This window comes from Ursus americanus, chromosome 25 (genome assembly GCF_024610735.1).
Source record: "Ursus americanus isolate L20-20 chromosome 25, mUrsAme1.1.p, whole genome shotgun sequence".
NCBI lineage: Eukaryota > Metazoa > Chordata > Mammalia > Carnivora > Ursidae > Ursus > Ursus americanus.
In genome coordinates, this window is record NC_142151.1 from 39,499,017 (window position 1) to 39,524,950 (window position 25,934).

The 25,934-nt window shown below is 52.3% G+C and overlaps 1 protein-coding gene across 1 annotated transcript in view; it reads right to left on the bottom strand.

Annotated features, from left to right (window-relative positions):
• Window positions 1-25,934, bottom strand: part of VDR (vitamin D receptor) — a 55,033-nt gene that overhangs the window by 21,936 nt on the left and 7,163 nt on the right. Inside the window, exons 2-3 of the mRNA XM_045801190.2 lie at window positions 12,531-12,610; window positions 9,513-9,660 (exon numbers count right to left, since the gene is read on the bottom strand). Coding sequence (XP_045657146.2) covers window positions 9,513-9,658 — 146 coding nt within the window. The 5' untranslated portion in view covers window positions 9,659-9,660; window positions 12,531-12,610. The remainder of the gene's footprint in view (window positions 1-9,512; window positions 9,661-12,530; window positions 12,611-25,934) is intronic.

The window sequence follows — 25,934 nt, forward strand, 5'->3', positions numbered from 1 at the left end:
CGGCTTTAAATCATCCAGAGTCTGGAGATCTATGACTGCAGCATCCCTGGGCCAGGGACAGACATGTGCATAGGTGCATGGAGAAGGGAGAAAGGGCCCAAACCATAGCTTGAGGCATCCAGATCACATGCCTGGAGAGAAAAGACCAGGTGAGTGGGTGGGAGCCCTGAGGTCTGGCTTGGGCTTTCAGAAAGGCAGAGGAAGTAAGGGCTCTGCCAGGACAGAAACCTACCACAGGTTCTTAACTAGGAAGCCGGTACCCCCAGGCTCCCTGGTATTCTATGTAAAATTGTGGTGTGGGGGGGAGGTGCACACACGTGTGTGCACACATGAGTGCACGCGTAAGCCTGAGGGCTCATTTTCCTAATTCTGACTTTCTGCTGGCAGCCACATCACATGGGATTTGGGGAGGCTTCATCATCTGTGTCCTAGGGGTTCCTCATACTCTTCCCAGCCCCAGTAGTGGCAGGCGCCAGTTTTTTTGCCCCAGCACAGGTGATAAGGCTCTCGTTGGGGAAAGATGGTGGCAGAATCATTTTCTCTGTGACCAGCGGCATCTTCCAAGGAGATGCTCAAACCTTGTGAGCAAAGGTCCAGGTCAAACCTTTTCTGTCTCTCAGAGATGAGCTGGTCAAACACTAGTTATGTTTCTTGGTGAAAAATGACTCACTATTCACATTCACTAGAACACAAATGGGATTTAGGACAAACACACTCATCAGTCGACATGGACACATGGGGACCAAAGCAACTTGACCCACGGGATAGAGGAGAAGAGAACACAGAAATGGCCTGCCAGCAGTCACAGGTAATCAGACTCTAAGATTAGGGGACCCAAGAGACTATTGGAGTGCCTCCTCATTTTATAGGCGAGACCACTGAGGGGAAGAAACTCATCAGTGCTGGGATTCAGCAAGAAGTGAAGGCTCCCCAGTTGGCTGTTGGAGATGTGAGGCTCGGCTTTTGGCTTTAGGATTGAACACACCGCTCTCATCCCTAGAAACCCAAGGTGCTCAATGAAGTGGAGCCCACAGGCAAACAGCTCCTGGCAGCTGGCCCTTGAGAACAACTCAAGGCCAAGGATGACCCAGTGGGCCATGAGGTAGCTGCTCTTGGTTTTGGACCTTGGCCCCCAGTACCCTCTTGTTGTCCCTCTCCTGACCCAAGGGGTCCCCCAGTAGACAGGACTACATGGTGAGGTGGGACAACACGAGGCTGTTGGGGTTGAATCCAGCCCACCAACAGCCACACCCACCCTGTGGTGACTACCCAGGGAGAGGCTGTATACCAGGCTTTTGCCTCCCTTTATGGAAAGAGAAAGTCTTTCTCTTTGAGCCTCCATCCATCTACTGCAGCTCTCCAGAGGGACAGACAAATATGGAAGTACCTTGGCTAGCCGAAATGAGATACTACCATCACCACAGGACATGAGATTGATTCACCCCTTTACTCCTTCCCCTCCTTCCCACTCATGGTTCCTGAGGCTCCGCCTGTTACCACAAATGTTCAGGCCCCAGGATGCCCGTAATTCTCTAAACTTACTCAAGGACCAGAAGTTTCTAATTCAGAGTAAGCTCTCATTTCCTTTTTTTTTTTTTTTTTTTTTTTTTTTTACAACCAGGCACTTTGCCCAGGAGCTGAGGGTCTGCTTTATCCTCCCACCCACTGTTTTGTCTGGCTCAGAGCTCTTCCTGTTAATTCTCTAGGGCTTTGGGCACCAAGAGGAGGACAGCACACGTGTGGCACCTCCAGATACATGAGCCAAAGCCTCTCACAGGCCCTGTGCTGGGGGCTAAGAGCTTCCTGAGGCCCCAGGTGGGAGGCAGCCCCACGTGCCCCAGGGACCTGTCTCTCCTTCTTCGGGCTCTAGTGCACCTGCCACTGACTCTCAGTGGGGGGCACGTCCGCCAGCTGCAAGGTTGCTCAGAAGGAGGCTGTGGCATCACCATCTTTCTTTGATCTTCCTCATTGTAAATCTGAAGCCCACCCCAGGCTTCCACACTCAGGAGAGCTAGAGATAGCCACACAGCCCAGCTTTGCCTGACAACAGGAATGGACTCTAACGAGGCTGGGTAGGAATCCAAAAAAATGCAGAGCTGACTTCAAAGAAAATACTGGGGGGGGGGAACCCCAGTGTCCTTGCTTTCAGCTTTGTAGTTATAGTTGGAAGTTCCTGAATACTGAGAAGCAAAGCAGGAGGAGGAGGAGGGGGAGGAGAAGAAAGGAAGGAGGGAGGGAGGGAGGGAAGGAAGGGAAGGAAAAACGAAAATGTTATAAATCCTTCTGGGCAGACAAATTATCCCACAGCAAGGCTCACACCCGGGGGAAGAATGCCACCTGTGCTTTTCACCCTTTGCCATACTTTGTCCCAGAGCCCACCAACTCTGCAACTTGTCTCCACATTATCTGAGTGATGCAGAAAGCAGCCTATAAATTTATGGAGCTCTTGAATTATTATTATGAAAAATTACATGGAGCAGCTCTTCCCTGGCTCCTCTAAATACAGAATCAGAGACAAGACCCTGGAATTGTAGCCAGGAAGAAGGAGGTTAGCCATCACAAAGAGCTGTCACACTGGAGTGTCGATTAGTGTTCAGGGGAGAGAACGCTCCCTTGCCAGCTCCAACAGGCAAACCCAGGTCCCCCCCCACCCAAACCAGCTTTCAGGTGTGTGCAGCCCAGCATAGTTGCCACGGCTGCAGGTCCCGCAGGCTCCAGGGCCCAGTTCTTCCCATTCTCCTGCCTTCTAATGGCACTTCCACACATGTGGCTGTGATCTAGCCACTGCCTGTGAGGAGTCAGGACAGCCAGACTGGCCAGCCCTGGCTCTGTGCTTTGTCCTGAAGATCCACACCCTGTCCTGCCTTCCTCCCCATGCTAATTTCTTGTGAGCTGCTTTGGTTTTGAGAAACGAGAGCTTTGAGTTTCCATGGGAGCCCATTGCCTTAGCTGCTCTCTGAGCCTGGACCCTGTCATCCTCTGGATGGTTGGCAATTATACCCCAGCTCAGGAAGGAGGGGTTGTGGTGGTGCAACCGGGCTAAATATAGACACAGTTTCTAGAAAGTCAGGGGTGAGAGAGGACATTGACCAATTCATCAAAACATGACAGACAAGCTGTTCACAGAAGCATGAAGTGCCTGGGGCCAGGGTCTCAGGCCTGGGACCATAGGGTCCTTCTCAGGTAAGTGGCCCCATCCCCAGAGACACACCTTGAAAAACCCCAGCCTGGGGCCAAGTGCCAGCTCTGGCCTTGTCTCCACAGCAACCCTGAGTATCACAGAAATCTCGAGCCTGGACTGGATTCAGGAGCCTGATGGCGCTCCTGATGGGAAAGGCCAACAGGGTCTGATAGGTGGGACCCACACGGCACATTTGTATGTGGCAGTGTCAAGGGCTTCTCGGGGGAGTTTAAAAAGCCAGTTCTATGGGCAGCTAGGTTAATGCCATGGTAACGAGCATGAGCCCCCTTTTTGGACAGCACTTTGGCAATATCCACCAACATGTAACATGCACAGAGCCTTTAATGCAGTGAATCTCCTTCCAGGAGTTCATCCTGGGAGTAAATCAGCCCATGGGCCCAAAGACGCATGCAGAAAGGGGGTCACTGCAGCACTGTATGGAGAACTGGCCCATTACATCACAGGATCTCCATTCAGAATGACGGGGCTGCGGAAAGGACAGAGGAAGAACGTGGCCGTGGGAACTAGCTCGAGGAAGCGTTCTGGAGTAGATCACAGCAAGATGCAGAAGGGCGAGGACAGCATACTCCCATCTTCCTGTGCACGTGCGTGCGTGTGCGCACACACATAAACCCGTAGACACGCTCTTACGTAAAGAATTCGGAAGCGAGCACAATGAGCTGGTCACAGTGACAGCTTCTGGAGGAGGTAGGGATGTGAGAATTGGGTAGAGAAGAAGACTTACTTTTCATTTAGATGCCCCTTTGAACTATTTGCTGCTGCCGCTTCTATTTTTTTTTTTTTTAACCATATAGAGAGGTTATTTACACACACGTCCCAGGTTCTGTGCTGGAGGAGAGAAAGGACTGTCTGCTCTCAGACACAAGCACTACAGAAGGACAAGGATAGCAGTGAGCAGTTGCTGAGAGCCTTCTGTGCCAGGACTTCATGTGTCACCTCCGACGCTCACAACAGCCTTGCAGGATAGGCTCTATCCTTATTCTACAGGTGGCCGAAAAGGCCCTGGGAAGTTAAATCCTTTGCTCCATGTCACACAGCTAGTAAGTGTGAAAGTGGGATCAGAATGGAGATGTTTGATTCCAAAGCTTCCGGTATTCTTCCCTAATATGGTCCTCATCATGAATGTACCATATTCCAATCCAAGCCAGAGGAGTAGTCCAAACATGCCCCCTAAAGTCCAGGGTGCCTGGGTGGCTTAGTCAGTTCGGTGTCTGACTTTTGCTCAGGTCACGGTCCTGGGGTCCTGGGGTCCTGGGATCGAGCCCCACATCTGCTCTCTGCTCAGTGGGAAGTCAGCTTCTCTCTCTCTCCCTCTGCCCCCCCCCACCCCCCGGCTTGTGCTCTCTCTCTCACTTGCTCTCTCTCTCTCTCTCAAGTAAATTTTTAAAAAAGTCCAAGAGCATGCAGCAGACGCTGTTTGAAGGTCTCCTCTAGGACAAAGCCATTGAGTTAGAAGCAGTCCCTGAGATGGGTGGCTTGGAAGTGTGGGGTAACCTCTGGCGGTCCTCTCCACCAGCCCTCTACTGCCGAAGCGCAGAGAGGACCCCCCACGTGTGCAGAGAGTGCCTTCATGCCAACGAGCCTTGATGAAAGTGCTGAGTTCCCAAAGACACACAAGATCGTCACACGCTTGCAGCTGCCTATCTTGACACCTCCAGTAACATTTCCTCTCCAAATATTCTGGCCTCCTCTACCCAAGCTTCCAAAACTACTCTTGGTCCTTCCTTGTTCTCGTTCATTCACAGCCTTGAGCCGCCATGGAAGGGGGCCAGCTGCCAAGCTGAACTGGACAAAGTTTTCTCCAGCAACGCTCGCTTCATGGTGACTCATTTACTTGTGCCCATAGAATGCCCTGGACAGCTGCTCCTCTCTCCTCTGTGTACTCCAGCGCTTGTGAGCACTTTGAGTTTTAAGTCACTGGACATCTGCCCCATTTCTCTGCCCCCCTTCACATCCCGGCTCCCACAGTATCAGCTGGGTGGCCTTCCTGAAAGCCAGAACATTCCTCTTGTTCCTGGCTCCTCACCAGCCTGCCTTTTGCCCCCTGCGCTCCGCAGGACTCAGAAAGAACAAGTTCCCTGAGGACCTTGGGGCTGGCAGACGAGAAGGCATTTCTCTCCACACCGTATTTGTTAGCTTGGTGCTGGCACTGTAGGGTCTGGATTAACTAGGTATCAACAGGCAGGAAGAAGATAAGAGGAAAAGGCAAAGAGTGATCTGTTTCTCAACCCTGCTTTCCAGGATCACCTCTTAAACTTCACCATACTCTTCATTCTCTTCATGAAAGGGGTCCCTCTGATTTTTTTTCTCTGTCCTTTTTACTTTCCCTTTATATTGGAGCCTGGACTAAGCCACCCATGACCAGAGATTCATTCACCTCCATCAATCACCCACTATCTACTTTCGTAGTAGACCTATGTATTTTTCCCCTCTGGCCCTTACTTATGCTCCGGTGTTCACATAACCAAGACATATAACCTCTTACAAGCTTGCCTATGTCAACATTTTATTCACACTGGAAATACCATTTTTCCCCAAGGATGTCCATGTATTCCAGGGGAGCAGGAAGCAGAAACAGAATGAAATAACTTGTAATAACGGCCAGTGATGGTCTCTAATTCCTGACCATAGAGCAATAGAACTGTGGTCACCGTCCAACCTTCATAATCACATTTCAGTTTGACTATGAGTTTTGGACCTGCTGGGATGACCACAACTAGCTCCTAGGGCAGGTTAGTTTGACTATCTTGGAAGTCAAACCAAACACTGAATGGTCAAACGGGATTACTCATCCCCAGCACTTGGAAAATCGTCCGTGACCCATCACCAAAGCGATGCTCTTTCCTTGAGAACGACCATGAAAGGGTGGGGTGAACTCTCGGAGAGCAAGGACTTGGTTGCACTTATCTTCGTGGTCCTAAAGACGTGGAGCCTGATACAGAGAAGGTACTCCCACGGGTATAGACTTTTCTTCCTGGGATCAGGATTTCAAAAACAGACATCGTGACAAGAGGGTTCTATTTGAACTAAACCAAGATAGAAGAACACCAAATAGAATTTGGATGAAGCAAAGGAGAAGCAGGTGAAAAGCAGGAGAAAAGAGGAGAAATTACACATATTGAGTTGATTCTTCTTACTGGCAGCAGTTAAAGTCAACGTGAACGCTGAATCAACAGACACTGCGCCATGGTTCCTAGGGCTAGTTTCCAGTGAGCCCCTGGTCACATTTTCATCAATCAATCAATACATCAGCTTGTTTCATGTGTGCTTTCTATTTAAAGACACCTTGCTTAATATATATTGTTGATTCGTTAACACCGAACTCGGCCAACAGCACTAGAGCTCACATCTGAACGAAGCTTCCTGAGCACAGGTTTTCTCTGTAAGGCACATCGAAGCTTTCTAGGGCTTAGGACCACTTCACAGCACTCTGGCACTACACTTAGGGCCAACCATTGAAAAGCACAAGAATGCAAAGGCCATGGCACCAGGCAGCCCACAAAAAGGACACTTTTTTGTAGCATGAGAGCTGAAACAAGAAGGCAGAGCGTCGCCTTGTTCCGCCGTGGCCGGGAGCATGTGCGCTAGGGGACTGGGATCTTTCACCACTCTGAGCACGTCCAGAAATGACCACAAAAATGCTGCAAGTATTGATGTAGGGATTACAAGGAAATTTTAACAGGTGAGCAAGTTTGCAAATACAGAATCCATGAATAATGAAGATCGACCAGAGGTGTTGTGTGTGTATTTATCAAACAAAATCAAGACAAACAATAAGAGATGTTGGCTCTTCAGAAAGCGCAGTCTGGCCCAGTCATCAAGGCCAGGACGGTAAAGATACAAGGTAGACAAGGACAGGGTAACAAGACAAAAGCTGCATGCTGCCCGTAATGCCAGTACTTTCGTGCAGGAGTTGTTGGAGGGAGGGGCCAAGGGTGGGTGACAGCAGCATAATGTGCCCACGGGCATCAGAGCCACACCGTGGTCATGTGGGTGTGCAAACACACCACCCCTGCACGTGTGGCCATTTCCCACACCTGGCCCTGGGCATGAGGGAACCAGTCCTCCCTCCACCCAGATCTTAACATGGCCCTGTCTCAAGGATTCGGAGCCTAGTAGTGTGTCCGAGGGCAGGAAGCACAGGTGCATGGGGATGGAGCCACTCGAGTGAGGAAGTGACCTCCAATATGTCATAACCCCATAAGCAGCCACTGAAGAGTCCCATCTCCCAGAGCTGACCCCCAGGGATAGATGGCCTAGAAAGAGGGGATTGGGGGCAGGGGTCTATGGATTAACCACACAGCCCCAAGAATAGCTGGAGACCTTTGAACTACAGGTTGGTGACACACAACCTTTGGTGAGAGTCCCCATATTGCCAGCTCTTAGCCCAGTACCTTGGTCATAGATGCTCATTAGAATCTGGTGAGTGAGTGTGTGAAAGACAAAACTAAAGGAGGGTGGATGGCTAGAGAGACTTGTTTATTTTATTAGGACAGTGTTCCATTAAGGGCATAAGTATTGACCCACTAGGCTCAAAAATAACATATTGCACTTTATGTCTTTTTTTTTTTTTAAGATTTGCTTACTTATTATTTGAGAGGGAGAGAAAGTGAGAGAGAGAGAGAGAGAGGAAGGGCAGGGGGAGGAGGAAGAGAGAGTCTTAAGCAGACTCTGTGCTGAGTGTGGAGCCTGACACGGGGCTCGATCTCATGACCCTGAGATCATGACCTGAGATCAGAAACTGAGCCAAAACCAAGAGTCGGTCACTTAACTGACTGTGCCACCCAGGCACTTCTATGCTTCATGTCTTTTAAAGCACTTTTATACATATCGTCTCATCAACCCTCAGATTAGCGCTATATACGAAAGGGGTCAGATATTAAACTCCTGCGCTTAGTGGAGGAAACCGAAGCGGAGAAGTCAGATGATTTGGGCAAGGACATACAATGGCACAGCCAGCCCAATAGCCCACGCATTTCTGCCTGCTTTTGTGATAGGAAGCAGCCGTGGTGGGTACACCCACCCTCCTTCTCCACTGGCAGGAAAGGGTCCAGGTGGCACCTGGGCTCTGGAAGGCCCACCCTGCAGGAAGTGCAGAGGAATGAGAGACGTGGCAACAAGATCTGGAGCCAGTGATGCTGCCGGTCTTGTTCCCCAAGATGGGGAGCAGCCTGCCAGGAAGCCAAGCGGGCAACCCGCGCCAGGCCAAACACTCAATTAGCACCCACAGAAACCCCGCTGCCCAGCGATTGCTCAAGGCAATGAAACTCCAGGCCGGCTGGTTCCCAGGACAGAGGGCAGGTGAGTTGGGAGCTGTGTTCACAGACAGCCCACGAGTCCTTGAGTTGGGGGGGGGGGTAGGTACCGTACAAGTCCCAGGCTCTGATTCACTCTGCCCTCAAAGCCACTGGGTGAGCCCTTCGGTTCAGAGAACCAGGCCGACTTCTGCATCCCTGTTCTGGACTTGATTCACTCTTTCCTCTCTTGATGGCCAAAGGCCCTGTTCTTCTCTTTATTCACTACCAATTAAGACTACTGTACAGAAGCTCTTTCTTTGATGTGTTCTTCCAGGCTTTTCTCCCTCTTGCTCTCTCTCCAATATACGCCAAATGCCTATTTCTCCTGGTTGCCAGGCCTATACTGCAATGTATCACTTTCCCATCCTCCCTTCCTGGCTTTCGACAGGAACACCCTTCCTCCAGCCTTTCCAGTACTTTCCCCATACTGTTTGCACTTGTGACACTGGGCTCACTGGCGGAGAGAAGACGCAGCCAGTAGAGAAACTGGCCCTGACTGAACAGGAATGCTGGCACATTGTTGACATTGCCTGAGCGTTCCAACCTGGGACAGTGAGCCATGGGTGAAGACATGGGCACAGATCAAGAATGGCGATCCAGCCCGGGTGCAGTTTCCCTTGTTCCAAGGAATGGTTTGATTTCAGAGGACAAGCTCTGAAGCCAAGTTCTGGGGCTTCCCCAAGGACATGCCTGTGATCACCAGTCTGTTAGGAGGTTCACTCCCGAAGGACAGACACACGGGTTAGGGTAGGGGGCCGTGGGTCAAACGGTCATGGAAAGATGGGGACCTAGATAACGACCTCAGGAAAACCCTTTCTGAGAGGGGCAGAGGGCAGAGCTGGAGCTGAGGGGAGGGCAGGAAGGAGATACCCTCCCTGAGACCCCGTCACTCCAGTGGCTGTAAGAGTTGGCATGATCCACGGGCATGGGAAGGACAGAGACATGGAAGGCGCAGGAGTTCTCCTCATGGGAAAGAAGGCATCTCCCTCCCCTCGGCCTTGGGGAGGACTCACCTGAAGAAGCCTTTGCAGCCTTCACAGGTCATAGCGTTGAAGTGAAAGCCGGTGGCTCGGTCTCCACACACTCCACAGATTCGGGGCACATTCCGGTCGAAGTCGCCGGGGTCGGGCAAGGAAGTGCTGGCTGCCATCGCCTCCATCCCTACAAGAACAGCAGGCAGGCCCAGGCCAGAGCTGGAGTCAGTGCCAAGGCCGGCTAGCATCCTTTGCACCCCCACCCCCATCTGGCGGAAGTTCGGCGAGGCCGGGCAGCTCCCCAGGTCCCAGGCCGGAGCGGGACTTCTTGGGCACCCTCACCTCGTGACTCCCCTCACAGAGGCTTCCCCCCCTGACTCTCTGTGGAGCAGAAGCAGGGCTCCCTTCCCCACGTCGGGAGTGATCAGCGGGGGCACCGCGGTGAAGCCGCTCGCTCACAGTATGGTTTGGGTTCAAAGGCCACACCTGCCGCCCACCAGGCGGGCTAGTGTGGGTGACGTGTTTAGCCTGTCTGTGCCCTAGTACCCTCACCTGAAGAATGGCGTTATCTTTCCAGGGAGTGAGGAAGGATGACACGAGGGAACGTTCGCCTACCGCCGGCGTCGGCTCATCTCAGTAGCAGACCTGCAGCAGGTCAGGGGCCTCTACTCTGCCCAGCGCCCCCTCCATGAGGAAAGGGGAGCCCCCCCACAGCCTCACGTGCAGACAGAAGCCCTCAGCCCCCTTCCTTGAGGGCGAGGGGACTGCAGTAAACCCACCCCATGTCGGAATCAGACCCTATTTCCACCCTTGCCCCTCCCAGCCACACAGCTCAGCACCGACAGCCTGCGTTCCTGCTGTCCTGGCACCCAGGTAATCAAAATCTTGGTCTCTCTTCTTTTTTTCCCCCCAGTATAAATTTTACACCTTGATTTGAACATCCTTCTGAATAATGTGAGTCATAGACAATTAACTCATTTTGTTTTCCGAGATGGCTTTTATAAATAGGCATTATCATCAAGAGATGGATTTCACACTTGAGGAGAGAGGAAAGATAGAGGGACAAAACCTAATAGCTTTTGGAAACCCTTCTCAGGAAGCAGCTGACTTAACTCTTCCATTAGGCAAATTGAGCCCTCGGCTTCATGCTGTCAGGCTCAGAGTTCCTCAGGCCTCCGTAAAATGTTTCAGACCCTGCTACCTGCCTCCTTGATCTGGGTCCTCACAAGGCCCATTGCAGGCTTAAGTGGCCCCTTGGCCCCAGGGCAGGAGGGGCCCTCAGGGCAGAAGGAACATAAGAGAGAAAGCCAGTTATGAGCCAGTGCCATGTTCTCCTATCCTGAGGTGAGAGAGGTAGATTCTGGGGGCGTCCTTGGGAGGCTCTGAGCTTCTTTCCAATGCAATCTCTGAGCTGAAGTTTGGCATATCAAAGCCCCTTTGAGTCTCATCCCATTTACTCTTCATATCACCCCACGAGATAAGTGCTATTACTAGCACTCTTTTTACAAATGAGGCCCAGAGAAGCTTGAGGTATCTCTAGCGATCATGACTACAACATGCCCAAAGCCAATACTTAATTTTTTTTTAAATTCCACAAAGAGCTTCAAGTCAAAGGAAGAAAGTGGGACCGATAAGGATAGGGGTGGAGGGAACCCTAATCGCAGGCAGCTGTAGCTCCCCTGTCTTAGCTTCTCTTCTCCTGGGAACTGTAATGTAATGTATTAATAATGACACTATTGCCCATTCTTATCACAGCTGGATTGATACTTGTTAAACTGCAATGTTTATATATATATATACACATGCAGAGAGAGAATAAGACAGACTTAAAAAAAAAGAACAAAGGAATGATTAACAGAACCTTTGAGGGATTGAGACAGCAGATAGGTATGCAGGGGTCTAATGTAGTAACTATATTCTATTTCTTCGAGGGGTAGGTATATGGTATCTTATTATTTTTATTATTATTATTAAAACATGATTTTATGTTTTATATGCCCATCTGTGTATATAAAACATTGCACAATTTTTAAACAATTAAAAATAGAAGAAAAAGCGCCTGTAGGTTTGTCAACATCATCCCTGTAGTCCATCCCAAGTCCAAGCCGACTCCCCCGGGCTTCTAGAGTGCCTCACACATCCAAGCCGTGGGCAGGGATCCCAGAGGCCCAATACCATCGTGGGGCAATAGGAGAAGCTGTCTAGGATGCTTGTGGCTTAACCCCAGGTCAACTGAGATGTTGCAACTCTCAATCGTCATGGTGTTGCTACAGAATCTGTGTCATCCAAGCAACCAAACATCTGGTGGATTTGGTGGAAAAAAGAGAAATCAAATGTAGGCGTGGGGCGGGGGGGGAATACCAGTCAAATTGGTCCAACAAGTGTGTGTCATCACACAGGCTCATCGGAGATGTCGTGATGCAGGAGAATTGGAAGAGCAGGACGCCCCAGCATGGCACCAGTGCCTTCCTGCAACTGTGTGAGCTGCTCCCTTGACATCGGGAAGGCTGCCGGCCAGGGGATGGGGGCCCGGGGCCCTGGTCGGGTCAGAGAGAAGGCTGGACCCAGCAGCCGGAGGCCCACAAAAAACAGGACCATTTCAGGGCAGCTGAGAGAAAACTCAGCCCTGTTTGGGGTTATTTGCTGCTACCAAGAAGCCAGGGACCAGGACCAGAGTCCAGAGGTGGAAAAGAGGCCCAGGCATATATGACCTGAGAGCTGGCAGGCCCAGGAATGGCAGGCCGAGACTGTGAGAGGCAGGAGAGAGAAAGAGGAGCCTGGAGATGGGTAGGAAACATCACTATGGTGGACAGTCTCCTGGGGCTCTGGCTTGGGACTCAGCAAGCCCCTCCCTTCTGAGCCCCCACCCCGCCTCCAGCTGGCTCTGGGTCTCAGCTGTGGACTGCTGCGGGTTCTGCTGACACAAGACCTGACCCGCATTTGCAAAGCCCAGGGTAGTATTCTCTTCCTTCCCTTGGCCCCCTCCTTCCTCTGGCCCGCACCAGCCCCTGGAAGACAGCAGGCCAGGGAAGTTGTGGCTGATGAGGAAACACCCACCTGAAGGAGCAGAGGGACAGGTAAGTTGAGCCTGGGAATGCCCTTCTGTGAGGTCACAGACGCAGCCAACCAAAAGGACCCTGCAATGACAAAGGGGAAACACTTTATCTACAGCTCGCACCCACCTCATAGCCAGTCCTCTAGTGAGCCCAATAAGCAGTAGGCAAGATTCTTTCCAGAGACTTTAGTCTCCAGATCAGGGACTGAAAACTTGACAGAGTGATTTGTTGGGCACAGGTGTGCCATGTCATCACTGGCAGGGGTGAGGGGGTGGGAGCCAGGCAGCAGCCAGGACAGGCCCTCTCTTGAGGCGGGGAGTAGTGAGAAGCAGCGGGACAGCACGTGGGCAAATGGAAAGAGCTGCCGACGGCCCTGCTGTAGGTGCTCCTGTTTCTTTCACGGCAGAGGGTGTTGGGAGAGAGGAAGGGTTTTTTTTAAGATTTTCTTTATTTTTCTATTTATTTATTTGAGACAGGGAGGAAAAGAGAGAGTGAGAGTTAGCATGAGCAGAGGGGGAAGGGCAGAAGCAGACTCCCTCTGAGCAGGGAGCCCGACACGCGGAACTCAATTCCAGGACTCTGGGATCACGACCTGAGCCGAAGGCAGAAGCTTAACCGACTGAGCCACCCAGGCGCCCAGGAAGTGCTTTTTCGTAAGGGAGCTATGCTGCTCCCACAGCCCCCACCCCCAGATTTGAGGAATGCTCAGTGGGGAGCAGAGCCAGAGGGTGGCCTGGCGTGCTGCTGAAGGCAGGGAAAAGACCCCACCCCAGGAAGACACCTCAGCGGGGCTGGGAATGGTGCTGGTGGAGACTGTAGCCCAGGGCCTGGCCTCTTGGGACAGCCTCAAAGACAGGTGTTTGGGATCCCTGTCTGCAGACTGGGTGTAGGCGGGGCAAGTACTGCAGGGGTTAAATACAGCAACTCATCGCTTTCAAACAGGATGTTTTCTGCCACTTTTAGCTCTTCCTGAGACATGCTCCACGCCCCCGGCCTCAGCAAAGGCTGAAGGTGGGCTGACGCTGGTGCCCAGAGTCTATGTGTTAGTGGCATGTTGGGTCATCAAGGTGGGGCTGGCAGAATTTCACCCTTCCCACTTCTACCCACACCCAGCCTTGCTTGTCTGCCCATAGAGACAGACAGACACCACACACACACACACACACACACACACACACACACACACACACTTTCTTCCCTGATGCCAACAGAAAATGCCTGACCCTGAACCCTGGCAAAAGCCTTTAAGCCAGTCCCTAGATGGGGAAGGTCCAGACCCCCAGCTTCTGTTTCTCGGCCTCCCAGAGGCACAACTAGGCAGGGAAGGGAAGAGCCCAAGGGAATTCCGAGATGTGGGCCCTAGGACTGTCCACCCACTGAGCCCATTTACTATTCTCCGTGGGCACTGCCAGCCCCCAACGAACATTCGAGGAAAACACCAATGGACAATGAGCAGAAATAACCTGAGCCAGGCTGGCCTGCTCCCAAGGGCTGTGGGTGGGAGGAGGCATACCTGCTGGGGACAGACTTGTTGTCACTTACCCCCAAGCCAGGCTCCTCTTCGCTCCCCCTGCTTGTTCTGCCCAAGGCCCCTAGCTGACCACACTCTTCTGGACCCTACCCCGTGGCCTTACCAATTTCCCAGACTCCCTGTGTGCTCCTCAGAGGCTGAGGATGGGCTGAGTGGGTACAGAAAGGACTGCTGCTTTCCTGTCTTCAACCCCTAAGGTTTTCCAAAGTCAGACTTGAGATCCAGGTAGACTACCGCCCTCGAGCTTAAAGAGTGTGTGGGGTACCTACTACGCACCAACCTGCCAGGCTCTATACCTCCATCTACAGAAGCGTCAGAGCAGCCCTGTGAGGTGGGGAGCAGTCCCATTTCACAGATGGCAAAGCCAAAGTCCAGAGCACTTTGAGTGACTTGCCCAGGGTGCCAGGGCCAGCGAAGTGCTGGGGCCCGGGGCCAAACAAGGACAAGCTGAGTACAAGGCCCAGATGTTTCCCCTGCTCCTGCTGACCCCCCCCCATTCCAGCGACAATCCTCAGCGGAGACACCGTTCTCTGTCCTGAGTCCTGCTCCAAGTTCTCCAGTATGCTTGCTCGTTCAAGCCGCACAGCAACCTCAACAGGCGGGCCCTGGTATTTATCCCTATTTTAGCCATGGGAAAACTGAGGCACAGAGAAGTCGATTGTCTTCAGAGCCCGGATTTGAATGTCCCTCACTCCACTGCCTTTCCTGAGGGAAAGAGCTCAGTCATTTCCCCAGCCCGAAGTCCTGAGCACCCTTCACTTCCACTAAGTCAGGGAGCAATGAGAACAATCCCCAGGTCACGATGGACTCGCCTGTGGCGTTTTCCCTTCCACGGCTCCCAAAGTCAGAAGATGGAAGGCAGCAGCCAGGATCCCCTCCCCGCCAGTCAGCCCCACCTACTGGGAAAACCCACTCAACAGACGGGCCTCTCCTCCCCGGGCAACTGTGCACTACCAGATGGTCCTTTTAGGAAAGAGTAACCTAGATTTAGCCTGCAGTTCAAGTTCACGGAAAGTGGGGCAAAGACACAGGGTAGAAAAAGAACCAGTGGAAAAAAGCGCTTAATCCCACCCCCCTTTGCCACATCATACAACCCCCAGCCCTCCCCAAAATTCATGTTCTGAGTACACAGAACATCCCATGGCTTCTGCTGGGACTGTCCCCAGAGCAACCCCTCCTGCTCTACTGTAGAAATACCCAAACCCCTGGCACTGAGCCTCAGAGAAACAGGGTGGGGAGCTCAACTCTGCAGAAAGCCCCTGGCTTCCATTCCTCCGGGGACTGTATCCCACATCAAAACCCCTGCCTGAGCCTGACCCAGTCCTGACCTTGCCTTAGCAAGAACTGAGGAGATAACGTGTTTCCTTCCAGTCACTGAAACCACAACCACTGCCCCTCCTACATGTCTGCCTGTCAGCTCACACCACCCGCACCCCATCTCTCAGCGCTTCTGCTAAATGGGCATCCCTGGGCAGGCTAACCTAGAACAGTCTTGTGGGGTGTGGCTGTAGGGTGTGCTGGGCAGAGCCTGGGAAGACCAAAGTCCTGCTGGACTCGGTTTAACCCCGCCGCATCCACTGAACCGTCCTCGGAGTCCTGAGGGCAGTAAAGCTATGACCCTGGAGTATCCGATGAGCGGTGGACGAGAGGTCTGACCTGCAAGGTCTCTTCCAGCTCTGAGAGTGTGCAACTCCGAGTTGGATTTCCCATCATGATGAGGCCTGCGCTTTCTCTCGGACCTCCTCAGGAACCTGTTGAGCCCCAACACCTCGCTAGTGCAGGTGAGGCTCACTCACCCTCAGATGCCAAGGACCTGGAAGGGCATGAGTGGTGTGGCCCCTAACAGGCACCATGGAGACGGGGAGCCCAGGAGAGGGGGCCTTGCTTGCCGGGCTGGGACCGGAGGGATCAAAACTGAGCTTTCTAATTGTTGACATTGGCTCAGCGCTCCGCCTCCTTCTAGAAAGAAATGGAAAGCTAAGCGATTTCCCAGAAGAGGGAGAGAGCATTCTTCCTGAAATTGGCGCACACAGAGCGAACCACACGTGGGCCTCTCTCTGGAGTAGATGGGCCTGTGTGCACGCCCACCGTGCTATACACGGCCTTGTTACGTGCTCACTCTTTCTTGGGGTTTTTCACTTCATCGTCCTTTCAACTCTGTCCACAGGGTGCTGAACGCCGTAGGACCCACCTCACTTGTGGCCATCGCTTTAACTTAGGCACAGCAGTGTCATGGCCAGCTAGGGTGGTACCTTTTCTTCTTTCCCACCATCCCCAACTTATGTCCACAGTCTCAGCATTACCTCCCAGAAGAAGCCGAGGGGGAGCAGAGTGAAAAAGAGGGAAAGGGAGAGGACAGTGCACTATACAAACAGAATTTGTCCAAACGATTTCTTGCCTTATTGTCCCTTCAGCCCCTCCACACACACACATTTTAAATTACAGTCAGAATGGTTGGGAATTATTTTTTGCAGACTACAATGTCCAAAGTAAAACCCAAGAGATATCCGTCACCTCAGACGTCTCAAGATTGGAAGGAAACTCTACGTAGTGCAACCATCTTAAATGCCCTCTATAATATTCTAACCTGTCTTTGAATATTTTTCCTGATGGAGAGCTATCTTCCATGGCAATCCACTTTCTTTGAATGGCTGTATGCTTAGAAAGTTCTTCACTATGTACAGATGAAATAGCCCCTGTAGCTTTTAGTCATTGGCCCTAGACCAACTCTTTACAGCCATCTAAGGTGGAGCTACGGGGCCATTCCCACAGTTTTTGGAAGAAGGGTTGGTGGGACCAGCGCATGATGCCATCGTGCAAATCAGACGAGGGCCCATTCCTCACCTGCTGGAAAACTGTCATAAAAAGTAGAAAAATTTAGGATGTTTATGATGTAAGTGGGGTTGCAGGGGGAAGCAGAGAAGATAACAGGGCCACATTTAATTTTGGCTTAGATCGCATAAACTTCCAGGTATGACCATGATTCCCGCAAGGGCAGGAAATAAGGGGGTGAGTGCAGTGTCTGCCTCTGTGGCCTTCGCCTGGAGAGAACGGTTTCCAGTCCAAGAAAAGGGCTCTGTAGGAGAGTTTGAGTCTCTGCATAAGCTCCCCCAAGCCCGCCTGCCTCCTCTCTTTGGCTCAGGTGTGTCCAGGGGAGGCTGGCCCCCAGCACGGCAGCGCTAAGAACAGAGTCAAGGCGTCCCAAACTATTTAGGGATTGACTGAAAGACAGGAAATTAAGTGACTGATGGTCCAGCAGTTGCAGGAAAGAGTTTACCCTAAAGGTGCTTCCTTTTTTTTTTTTTTAAGATTTATTTATTTATTTGAGTGGGGGAGGGGCAAACAGAAAGGGAGAGGGAAAGAGAGTCTTAAGCAGACTCCCCACTGAACAGAACTCCATCCCACGACACTGAGATCATGACCTGGGTGGAAACCAACAGTCAGACGCTTAACCAACTGAGCCACCCAGGTGCCCCTGAAGGTGCTTCTTTATCAAACTTTTGGGGAATATACATCACCTTTGAGAACCTGATAAAGGTCATGGACTGACACCCCATACAGGGTCAAGGGTTAGTGGGCCACTCCATAGAAACCATGCTATCAGCTCCCATTCTATTGGCCCTCCACCAAGACTTTTTCTTAGCTGACTGTCTTGGGAGCACTGGCAGCTTCTAGGAGTTGAGCAGAACCCAGAGGCTGGAACCCATGGGCCCCAGACAGTGGGGCTGGGGATACATAGCTTACTGAGATATATTTCCACTTCTTATCAACAACAATTATTCCTGCAAGCTGCTTTTTTCCAGTGGAAACTCTGCCCTTAGCTTTGTCAACAAGATCTCTGGGCTGATTACGGCTCTCGAGGTAACAGACAGGCCAGGCCCTGTCACTGCTGGAAAGCGTGGGCAGTGATGGTGTCTGGTGAAACATAGGGAACCGGCCCATTCATAAGCTGCAGCCCAATCTGTGATTTCAGAGCAAAGAAACTGAGGCCATTAGAGGAAGAGGGACTTGTTCCAAGGCCACAAAGGAGGGAGAGTGCTTCTCTACCTCCACCCTGGGCAAGTTTCAAGACCTCTCATCACCAGCCTGAGTAGCTTCCAGGGGGTCAGAGTGGCATGAGAGAGAAATGGGCTGGGGAGGAGGGGAGTTGTGGGAAGCCATGGAGAAGACTCTGACACGGACTGCAGTGGGACCACCCAACCCGATGCCATCCTGACACGCCATACAAAGGGACAAAGTGGGTAAAGTTTACTCACTTGCTTTTGCCCAGCCAGCTCCAGCTCCTGGCTCTGGCTTCCAAGGCCTGAAGAAATGGACCAGGACTTGAGGCAGCAAGGGACTATCTTAGAGGGAAGTGGGATGTGCCTGGTCTGCTCTCTCCCTACTCTAGGAGGCTCTCCTGGGATAGTAGGATGGGGGTATCTGCTCCAGGCCAAAGTCAATGGGACAAGGAGGCTCTTGGTCCAGTGACTTGGAGACCGAGGAATAGAAATGGGAGCAGCCCAAATGGAGAACACCAAGAATACAGGGGAAGTGGTTCTAGCCCCTCCTCTGGGGAGAGCTGAACTCCTACTGTTGCTAATGGCTAAATGGGGCTTAAAGCAACAACAACGACAGCCTCAGGACAATAGCAGAAGGCCGCTTCTCCCTCCCAAGAGATTCCCAAGCCCAGTTTCTAGCGTCTCTGCGGGCCTCTACCCAGACTAAGTATCTTTCTTACTCCCGGGGCCCCAGGCAAGTCCCCAGAGGCCTGAGTCCACCACTGCTCAGAGAGATGGCTTTGAGGCCCACCCCCTCCCAATCTACCCCGGCCAGGCTGCTTTTCCTCATTGCTCTGGGACCAATGCAGTCTTTGCTTCCCTCAGAGACTTCTGCACCGTGCGAAAGGTCAGTACCCAAGCCCCAGGTCCCACCAGCTCCGAGATACTCAGGATCCTCAGCATCGGATCCCTTGCTTACCTCCATGACCAACCTGGCCAGCCCGACACCCTGAGCAATCTGACTACCATCCTGTGTCCTCGTCTACAAATGTGGACATGATAGCACCTGGGTCACGGCACTGTCACAGGGACCGACATCTCTGCGTAGCCCTCAGCACGGTGCCTGGTGCCCAGAACACTGCGGTTTGATGGAAGCTTGTGCTCATTGTTAGAGCTCTAACTGATGTCGGTACAGTCACTGGACAGTCCAGAGCCTGGAATAGGCTCCAGAGAGGTGCACAGAGGGCAGAAAGCCTGCTCTCAGCCCCAAACATGCCACTCCAAACCAACATTGTCCGGAAAGCCACATTTCCACTAAACTGGGAAAAAACTGACCACCCCATCCATTGGCTGTTGGCTTCCAAAAATCTGGCTGCTCAGGGTGGGAGGGGAAAAATGGATCATTCTAATCTCTCCCCTACAAGCAGAGAAGCTGAGCTGCACATCTGGACTTGTCCTGTGGCTCCCCAGTGCCAACTTCTTCTGTCACACAGGGCTGGCCATGCATCTGTCACATATCTGCTCTCTCCTATGGGACCCGAAGCTCAAGGGCCCTGTGATGTGGCCTGTGTGTCATAGGGGCCGTGGTACTTCCTCACCTGTTTTGTCCACGTGCATGTGCAGAGCACAGGGGAAGACTGGGGCAGAGAGCCAGGGGCTGAAGCCCAGAGGTGGCAGTGAGGGCAGTGAGGGCTGGAGCCACCCTGCAACAGGAGGGCCCACTGTGGCCCCCAACCCGGACACTGGGTTGGCTCTGGCTCGGTGGGCCTGGACTCCTGCTTCCCCCCAGCTCCTGGGGGCCCTGCAAAGCCTTTCACTTATGCTGGGATAGACTGTTAGGCCTGTGCCAGAAACAGTGAAGGATCCCGGGTCTTCGGAGACAGGCAGGGTGGCTCCCGGCCCAAAGAGGCTGATCTACCCAGAGGCATCCTCTCTATCTTCTGGGTTATTAGTGAAGGGGTGGACACTCCTCGGGGATTCAGGAAGCTTTTCAAGGTCTGGGCCAAAGAGAGAGGTTTCCATCCACATTAGAGCACAGAGCAGTCACCCCAAGGTGACACCAGCTGCCCCGCAGTTTCTGATTAGAATGGTTTCCCCCTAAAGATCTTTTCCAGAGCTTCAGCTTTGTCAGGGTTCTAGACATCCTTCTGTGTGTATTTCTTCTCAGGGACCCCCTTAGATGGCCAGGGAGCTGTAACATTGCTTCTTGGCCTCACACTGTGGTGGGCATACTGGTTCTGGCCTCTGATGCCTTATCTTCAATGGTGACCCTTGGCTGGTTTTAAGCACGACCCCATAGCAAGCCCCTCCTGGAAGTCAGAGACACAATGGAGAGGCACACAGAGACCCTGCCCTCTTGAAACTCACAGTCCATGGACGAGGACAAACAGGAAGGTCAAGTGAGTAGGACCCATGCTACCATACCGGTAAACCCACAGGACGAGAGTGTCCAGGAGAGCCCGGGGCTTTGTGCTGGCAAGGTAAAGAAAGCTCTTCAGAGGAGGTCACTTATCAGCCTGCCAACGGAGACAGGAAGGGTCATAGTTCAACACGGCATTGGTAGGAAGGCTAATGAGAGTTCTGGGCAGACAGTCCTTGTGCAGAGGCCGAGAGGCAAAAGGGGAAAGGGCATGTCGGAGGCAGGGAGACTAGTTCTGCACGGCTGGAGAGAGGAAGGCTGCCAGGAAGAGAAGAGCCAGTTGACCATACTCATTGGCATAGGAAGTGTCTTCCATTCTTCCTTCTATAGACTCCTTCCTCTAGTAAACCCACTGAGTCTTGAATACCAGGAATTTTAAATCATTGTAATGATATTTAAACTGAAGTCTTTCCGACTCAGATCTGATTCCCATTCCAACCTGAATCAAGCTCGAGTATTGTGCAGAAAATAAAAATAGGGCTTTCTCCCACTGGTTTATCGAGAAAGGGCCCCAAGGCCAGCAAAGCAGTAGGCCTCTTCTTCAGAGAGCAGAGGTCCCAGCTGGTGCACACCCAGAGCCACCGCCCCAGCCCCCCATCCTCCTTTGGGGCAAATCCTCTACCCCTGGAGTAGGACTGTCACAACTGAGCTGAAAGGCAGAGATAAAGCAGAGCGTTCTAGAAAACCCAGCCCAGCTGAATAGGAAAATAGATGTTTTCTGAGAGAAAACCAAAGAAAGAACAGAAGTCTCCTCAAGGGCGGACGGAAGTCGGTGAACAGCTCAGCCACACGTCACCGGTTCAATCCTTATTGAATGCATCAGTCTGTCCAGGGTGGCTAGATATGGTTGCTGGGCATGGGGAGAGCTGAGCTGCACACAGCCACCCCATCCCCAAACCTGCCTCCACTGAGCCACTTGGCTCATTGCTCTCTCCCGGTCAACAAGGTCACTTCCTCGTTGCCAGGAATCGCTGTAAGGAAGGGCATCAGCCACAGACACACAGTGCTCACAAACAGCTTGCACCACAGACACCTGGGAAAGTCCCCGACACGTGTGGGCACACGCCAGCCCCTACCCTGGATCGCAATGTCCACGCTCACGGCTGGCAACAGCACCAGCCTGGCCTTCCCCTCAGACCAAGAGCTGAAGATAGCCTTGTTTCAATGTTTCAGGCCCCAACGGCCCAATCTGTCTGGGGGATTCTTCCCCAGAGCCACAAAGTGGTAGGAAATAGCTGCCTTTGTCCTAACCCATGAACCCTCTCCAAACTACAATCCCCTCCCACAGCCCTATCCACTGGCCATCTTCCTTTTCCTTGTTTTTCTTTGACACCCAGGGGCAGAGATGGAACAGATTGGATACACAGAGCACGTTTCAGGGCTGCTGCAGGGCTCGGGAGGAGCTGCGCCAGGGTCTGCGGAGGAACCACCTCCTTCCTCCTCAGCGGTCAGCTGTCTGCAGCCCCCCGCTGTCCTGCTGCCAGGCCTGCCTCCACCTGGGCCTTGGCACCAGGGGACAGTATTGCCACTGCTTTTACTCAATACTCTTGGGCCGCAGCACACATCCCTGGGAAAGGCGCCTGATGGGGCAGCTTGGAGCCTGCACTCGGTTAAAGGAGGGTGAGGGAGACCTCACTCCCGCTGGCGGGGCAGGCTCCCCTCCTCCGGTGGAGGTGCTGCCAGTCACGCAGCCGCCGGGCAGCATTCTAGGGGAAGAGGCCAGGGGCCTGGGGCCCATCTCTGCTCCCTGGGGCTGGCAGAGGGGATGGCCCCTCCTTCCAACGCTACCCCCACACTCCCCCACACCTTACTTTTGCCAGAGCTCCCCCTGACCTGAAAAACAACTCTGCAGCCAGGCTCTTCGGTAGCTCAGGATTGAAGTTTAACAGAGACAAAAATAATTCCCTGGAGTGAGCTATTTTCTGCCCAGCTTTGGGAACAATAGCTCAAGGTGGCAGGCAGTGGGGGCAGGCTTGGGGACGAAGCTGGCCACGGGCCACCCACTGGTTCAGGGCCTTCTCCGTGCCCCCTCCACACTCCCCCTGGAGTGGGATTTTCAGGGAGGGGGGACCATAGGTGGGTTGACCCCAGGTGAGGAGTGAGGGCGGCAGGGAAGGGCAGGCCTGTGGGAACCCGGGGTGCCTGCACCTGCTGGGTTTCAATCCTCCGTGGCTACCCCTCTCTGATCCAATGGAAGGAAGAAGAAAGACAAACACTGCTTGTTTACCAAGCCTGGAAAAGGGGATTCTACATCCATCTGACTATCTCACAGCACTGCTGTATCAGCTGAAATAAATTATTTAAAGCGTTTTAGGAGCCCCTGGGTGGCTCAGTCGGTTAAGCATCTGCCTTTGGCTCAGGTCATGATCCCAGGGTCCTGGGATCCAGCCCCACATTGGGCTTCCCGCTCAGCAAGGAGCCTGCTTCTCCCTCTCCCTCTGCTTGCCTCTCTGCCTACTTGTGCTCTCTCTCTGTCAAAGAAATGAATAAAATCTAAAAATAAATAAATAGTGTTTTATACAAATTGTGATACTCCATAAAAATGTTAGTTACTAGTTTATAATTATTCCCTCCAGGTTTTAAAAGGAGGACGAAATTCAGGTGTGAAAGTGCAAGGCTGTGAGAGCATGTTAAGTAGCACAGGGAGCTGAGTCTGTCTGACAGCCAGGGGAGAGCCCAAACTGCAGCAGGCTGGCCCATCACTCCCTGCCTACAAAGCCCAAGCGCCAATCCCACTTCTCTTCCTCCCTCCCTCCCTCCCTTCCTTCCTTCCTTCCTTCCTTCCTTCCTTCCTTCCTTCCTTCCTTCCTTCCTTCCCCTCCTTCCTTCCTTCCTTCCTTCCTTCCTTCCTTCCTTCCTTCCTTCCTTCCTTCCTTTTCTTTTTTTCCAAGACCCTTTGCTTGAGTATTAGTTTCTTTTTGATTTCTCTACACAGAATTTTCTTTCTAACACCTATGGGAAAATATCTGACGGGGATACAGAGTTGGGGAGGGGGGAGGGGATTCACTTATGGAATATCATTAGACTGATTTCGTGATAACTCTCCAGAAAGAAACACTCGGCCCCTGTGAAGTCAACGAGACGTGCTGGGAAGGGGACCCCTGGAGAGCCATCATGCCTTTAGTGAGGAGTTCTGTATCAACAAGGGCCTTCCTGGTCCCACTCCGTCTAACAGTTACGTGTTCAAAGAAAGAAACTACCAGAACACACGCCGGAGGCCTACCTGGCCTAAACCTGTCCATGAATGGGTGCTGTGTGGCCACCCCCCATTATCACCACTGGTCATCATGAATTTTTAAATCAGTTGTCAATGTTTCTGAAAAATAGATTTCACTTTTGGAAAAACGCCAGATTTCCAGCTTTCCGTTTAAAAATGGGATAATCTGGCCATCCTGGGCTGCTGTCGCAGTGGCCACCCTGCTGGCCTGAGGTGGATCTAACCCGGTCCAGACCAGGCTGCGCCCTCCGTACCGCCCCTCCCCCGCCCCCAGATTTGCAGCCCTCCAGCCTCACTGGTAAGGGAACAGGCTGTGCACAAACCCTGCCTCCCCCACCTCCCACCCGCTGCATCCCAGAACCAGTGACCGGAACTCTCTAAGCTTCCATTCCCTCACCTCAAACGGCGAACAAGAACAATACCTGCCTCATGGTCTGTGGGGATCCAATGAGATAACGCATGTCAAGTGCTCAGCTCAGCACCTGGCAGTGGCACCTGCTTGGGGAATGTTAGCGTTCATTCTCATTCAGGGTTGCTTCAGCAACTGGGGACAAGTCCTCTGAGCTGCAGCCTGGCTCCTTATAATGTTTTAGTCACACAAAACACTTGCCCTTGAACTCTCTTTTCTAGCTCAGGGGTCACAGTCTACCCAGAAATATATTTCCGTCCAATAGCCAGCGACTGAGCATACCCGTGATGAGTTGTGTTGTGTGGAGTAGGGACTTGCAAGACGGGCCCCAGCCCTGTTCTCAGAGGCTGGCAACACAGCGGGGTCACGGACCATTGAACAGACAGGCACAGCCCTGTCAGGTGCAATTGAGCACAGAGCTCTCTCCTCCCGGCCCTGCCCCAACCATCCAGCAGCTTGGCATTCAAGAAAGAACCAGGGGTGCCTCTGACTCTCCTTGTCCTTCTAGGTTCCAAAACTTTTCAGAGCTTTACTAAAAGACACTTAAAGGCAAATTAGCTCGACTTCCCCTCTAGGTTCTCAGGCTCCACACTTGAGTTCTTCCGAGGCACACTGGTTAACATAATTTCATCTCAACAAAGCCATTCAGATCTCCGATGGAGTTCATTATAATGGAATTTTACCTGAGGCTGTCATCCCCCACTTCTTAACATCATGGCACCCAAGATGTCAGTGTGTTTGCCAGATAGGCTTGGCAGAGGCACCTTCCCGTCCCTGGCAGAAGTCCGGAAATTCAAAGTTGTTTGGAACAAAGAACTCTGCCCCGAAGGTGTTTTCCAGCATCATCCTGGCCAGCCTGGAACTGTCCCATTCACCCTCCACTGGCACCACCTACTGCCTCTTTACCAGCCCTCCTCAGACAGGAAGGGGAGAGAGAAGACGGAGTTGAACAACCAGGAGGACACCGTGCCCGACAAATCGTGGGCAGGTGAAGCAGAGACAGACATTCTAGACTTCAGAAGATCTGGAATTTAAGTTCTGGTCTGACTTAGGAGCTTGATGACTTTGGGCAAGAAATTTAACCTCTTAACTTTTTTTTTTTTTTTTAAGACTTATTATTTGAGAGAGAGAGAGCAGGGAAAAGGGGCAGAGGGAGAGGGAAAGAGAAACTTAAGCAGACTCTATGCTGAGCATGGAGCCCAACCCCCAGCTCAATCTCATGACCCTGAGATCCTGACCTGAGCTGAAACCAAGAATCGGACACCTAACCGACTGTGCCACCCAGGAGCATCCCCCCCTTAACTTCTTTGAATGTCAGTTTCCTCTTCTGTAAAATGGGGATAACAATATTACCTACCCCATAGGATTATTGAGGGGCATGCACAAGAAAATGCATGAAAAAATTTAACACGGTGCCTGGAATGTGTAAGCTATAATAACCATTGGTTTATTACAATGGTCAGCTCCTATATGATATAGTAGCCTCACAGAGGTCAAAGGTTGGTGTAGAGAGAGACAGTGGGGCAGAGTTGGGGTGGGAGGTGCTCGAAGACTGGGTGGGGCCCTACCACCAAGCCCAGTGTGGGCCTAGTGACCAAGATGAGGCCCAGGGCAGAGGCACTCTCCTGTCCCTGCTGCTGACAGGCACAGACTAGATGGGTAATTACAGGATTGCGGCCTGGGGTGGCCCATGCAACTGTTCCGCCAGCCACATTCTTTTGCGGGTGGCTGGGTGAGTGGGCAGCTGGCTGTTTATGCGGCTGCCAGGACACTGGGTCTATCTAACACCTATTCAACCCAGCACCTCCAGGCAGAATGTTCAGCCTTGGAAGGGAAAAAGATTCTCTGT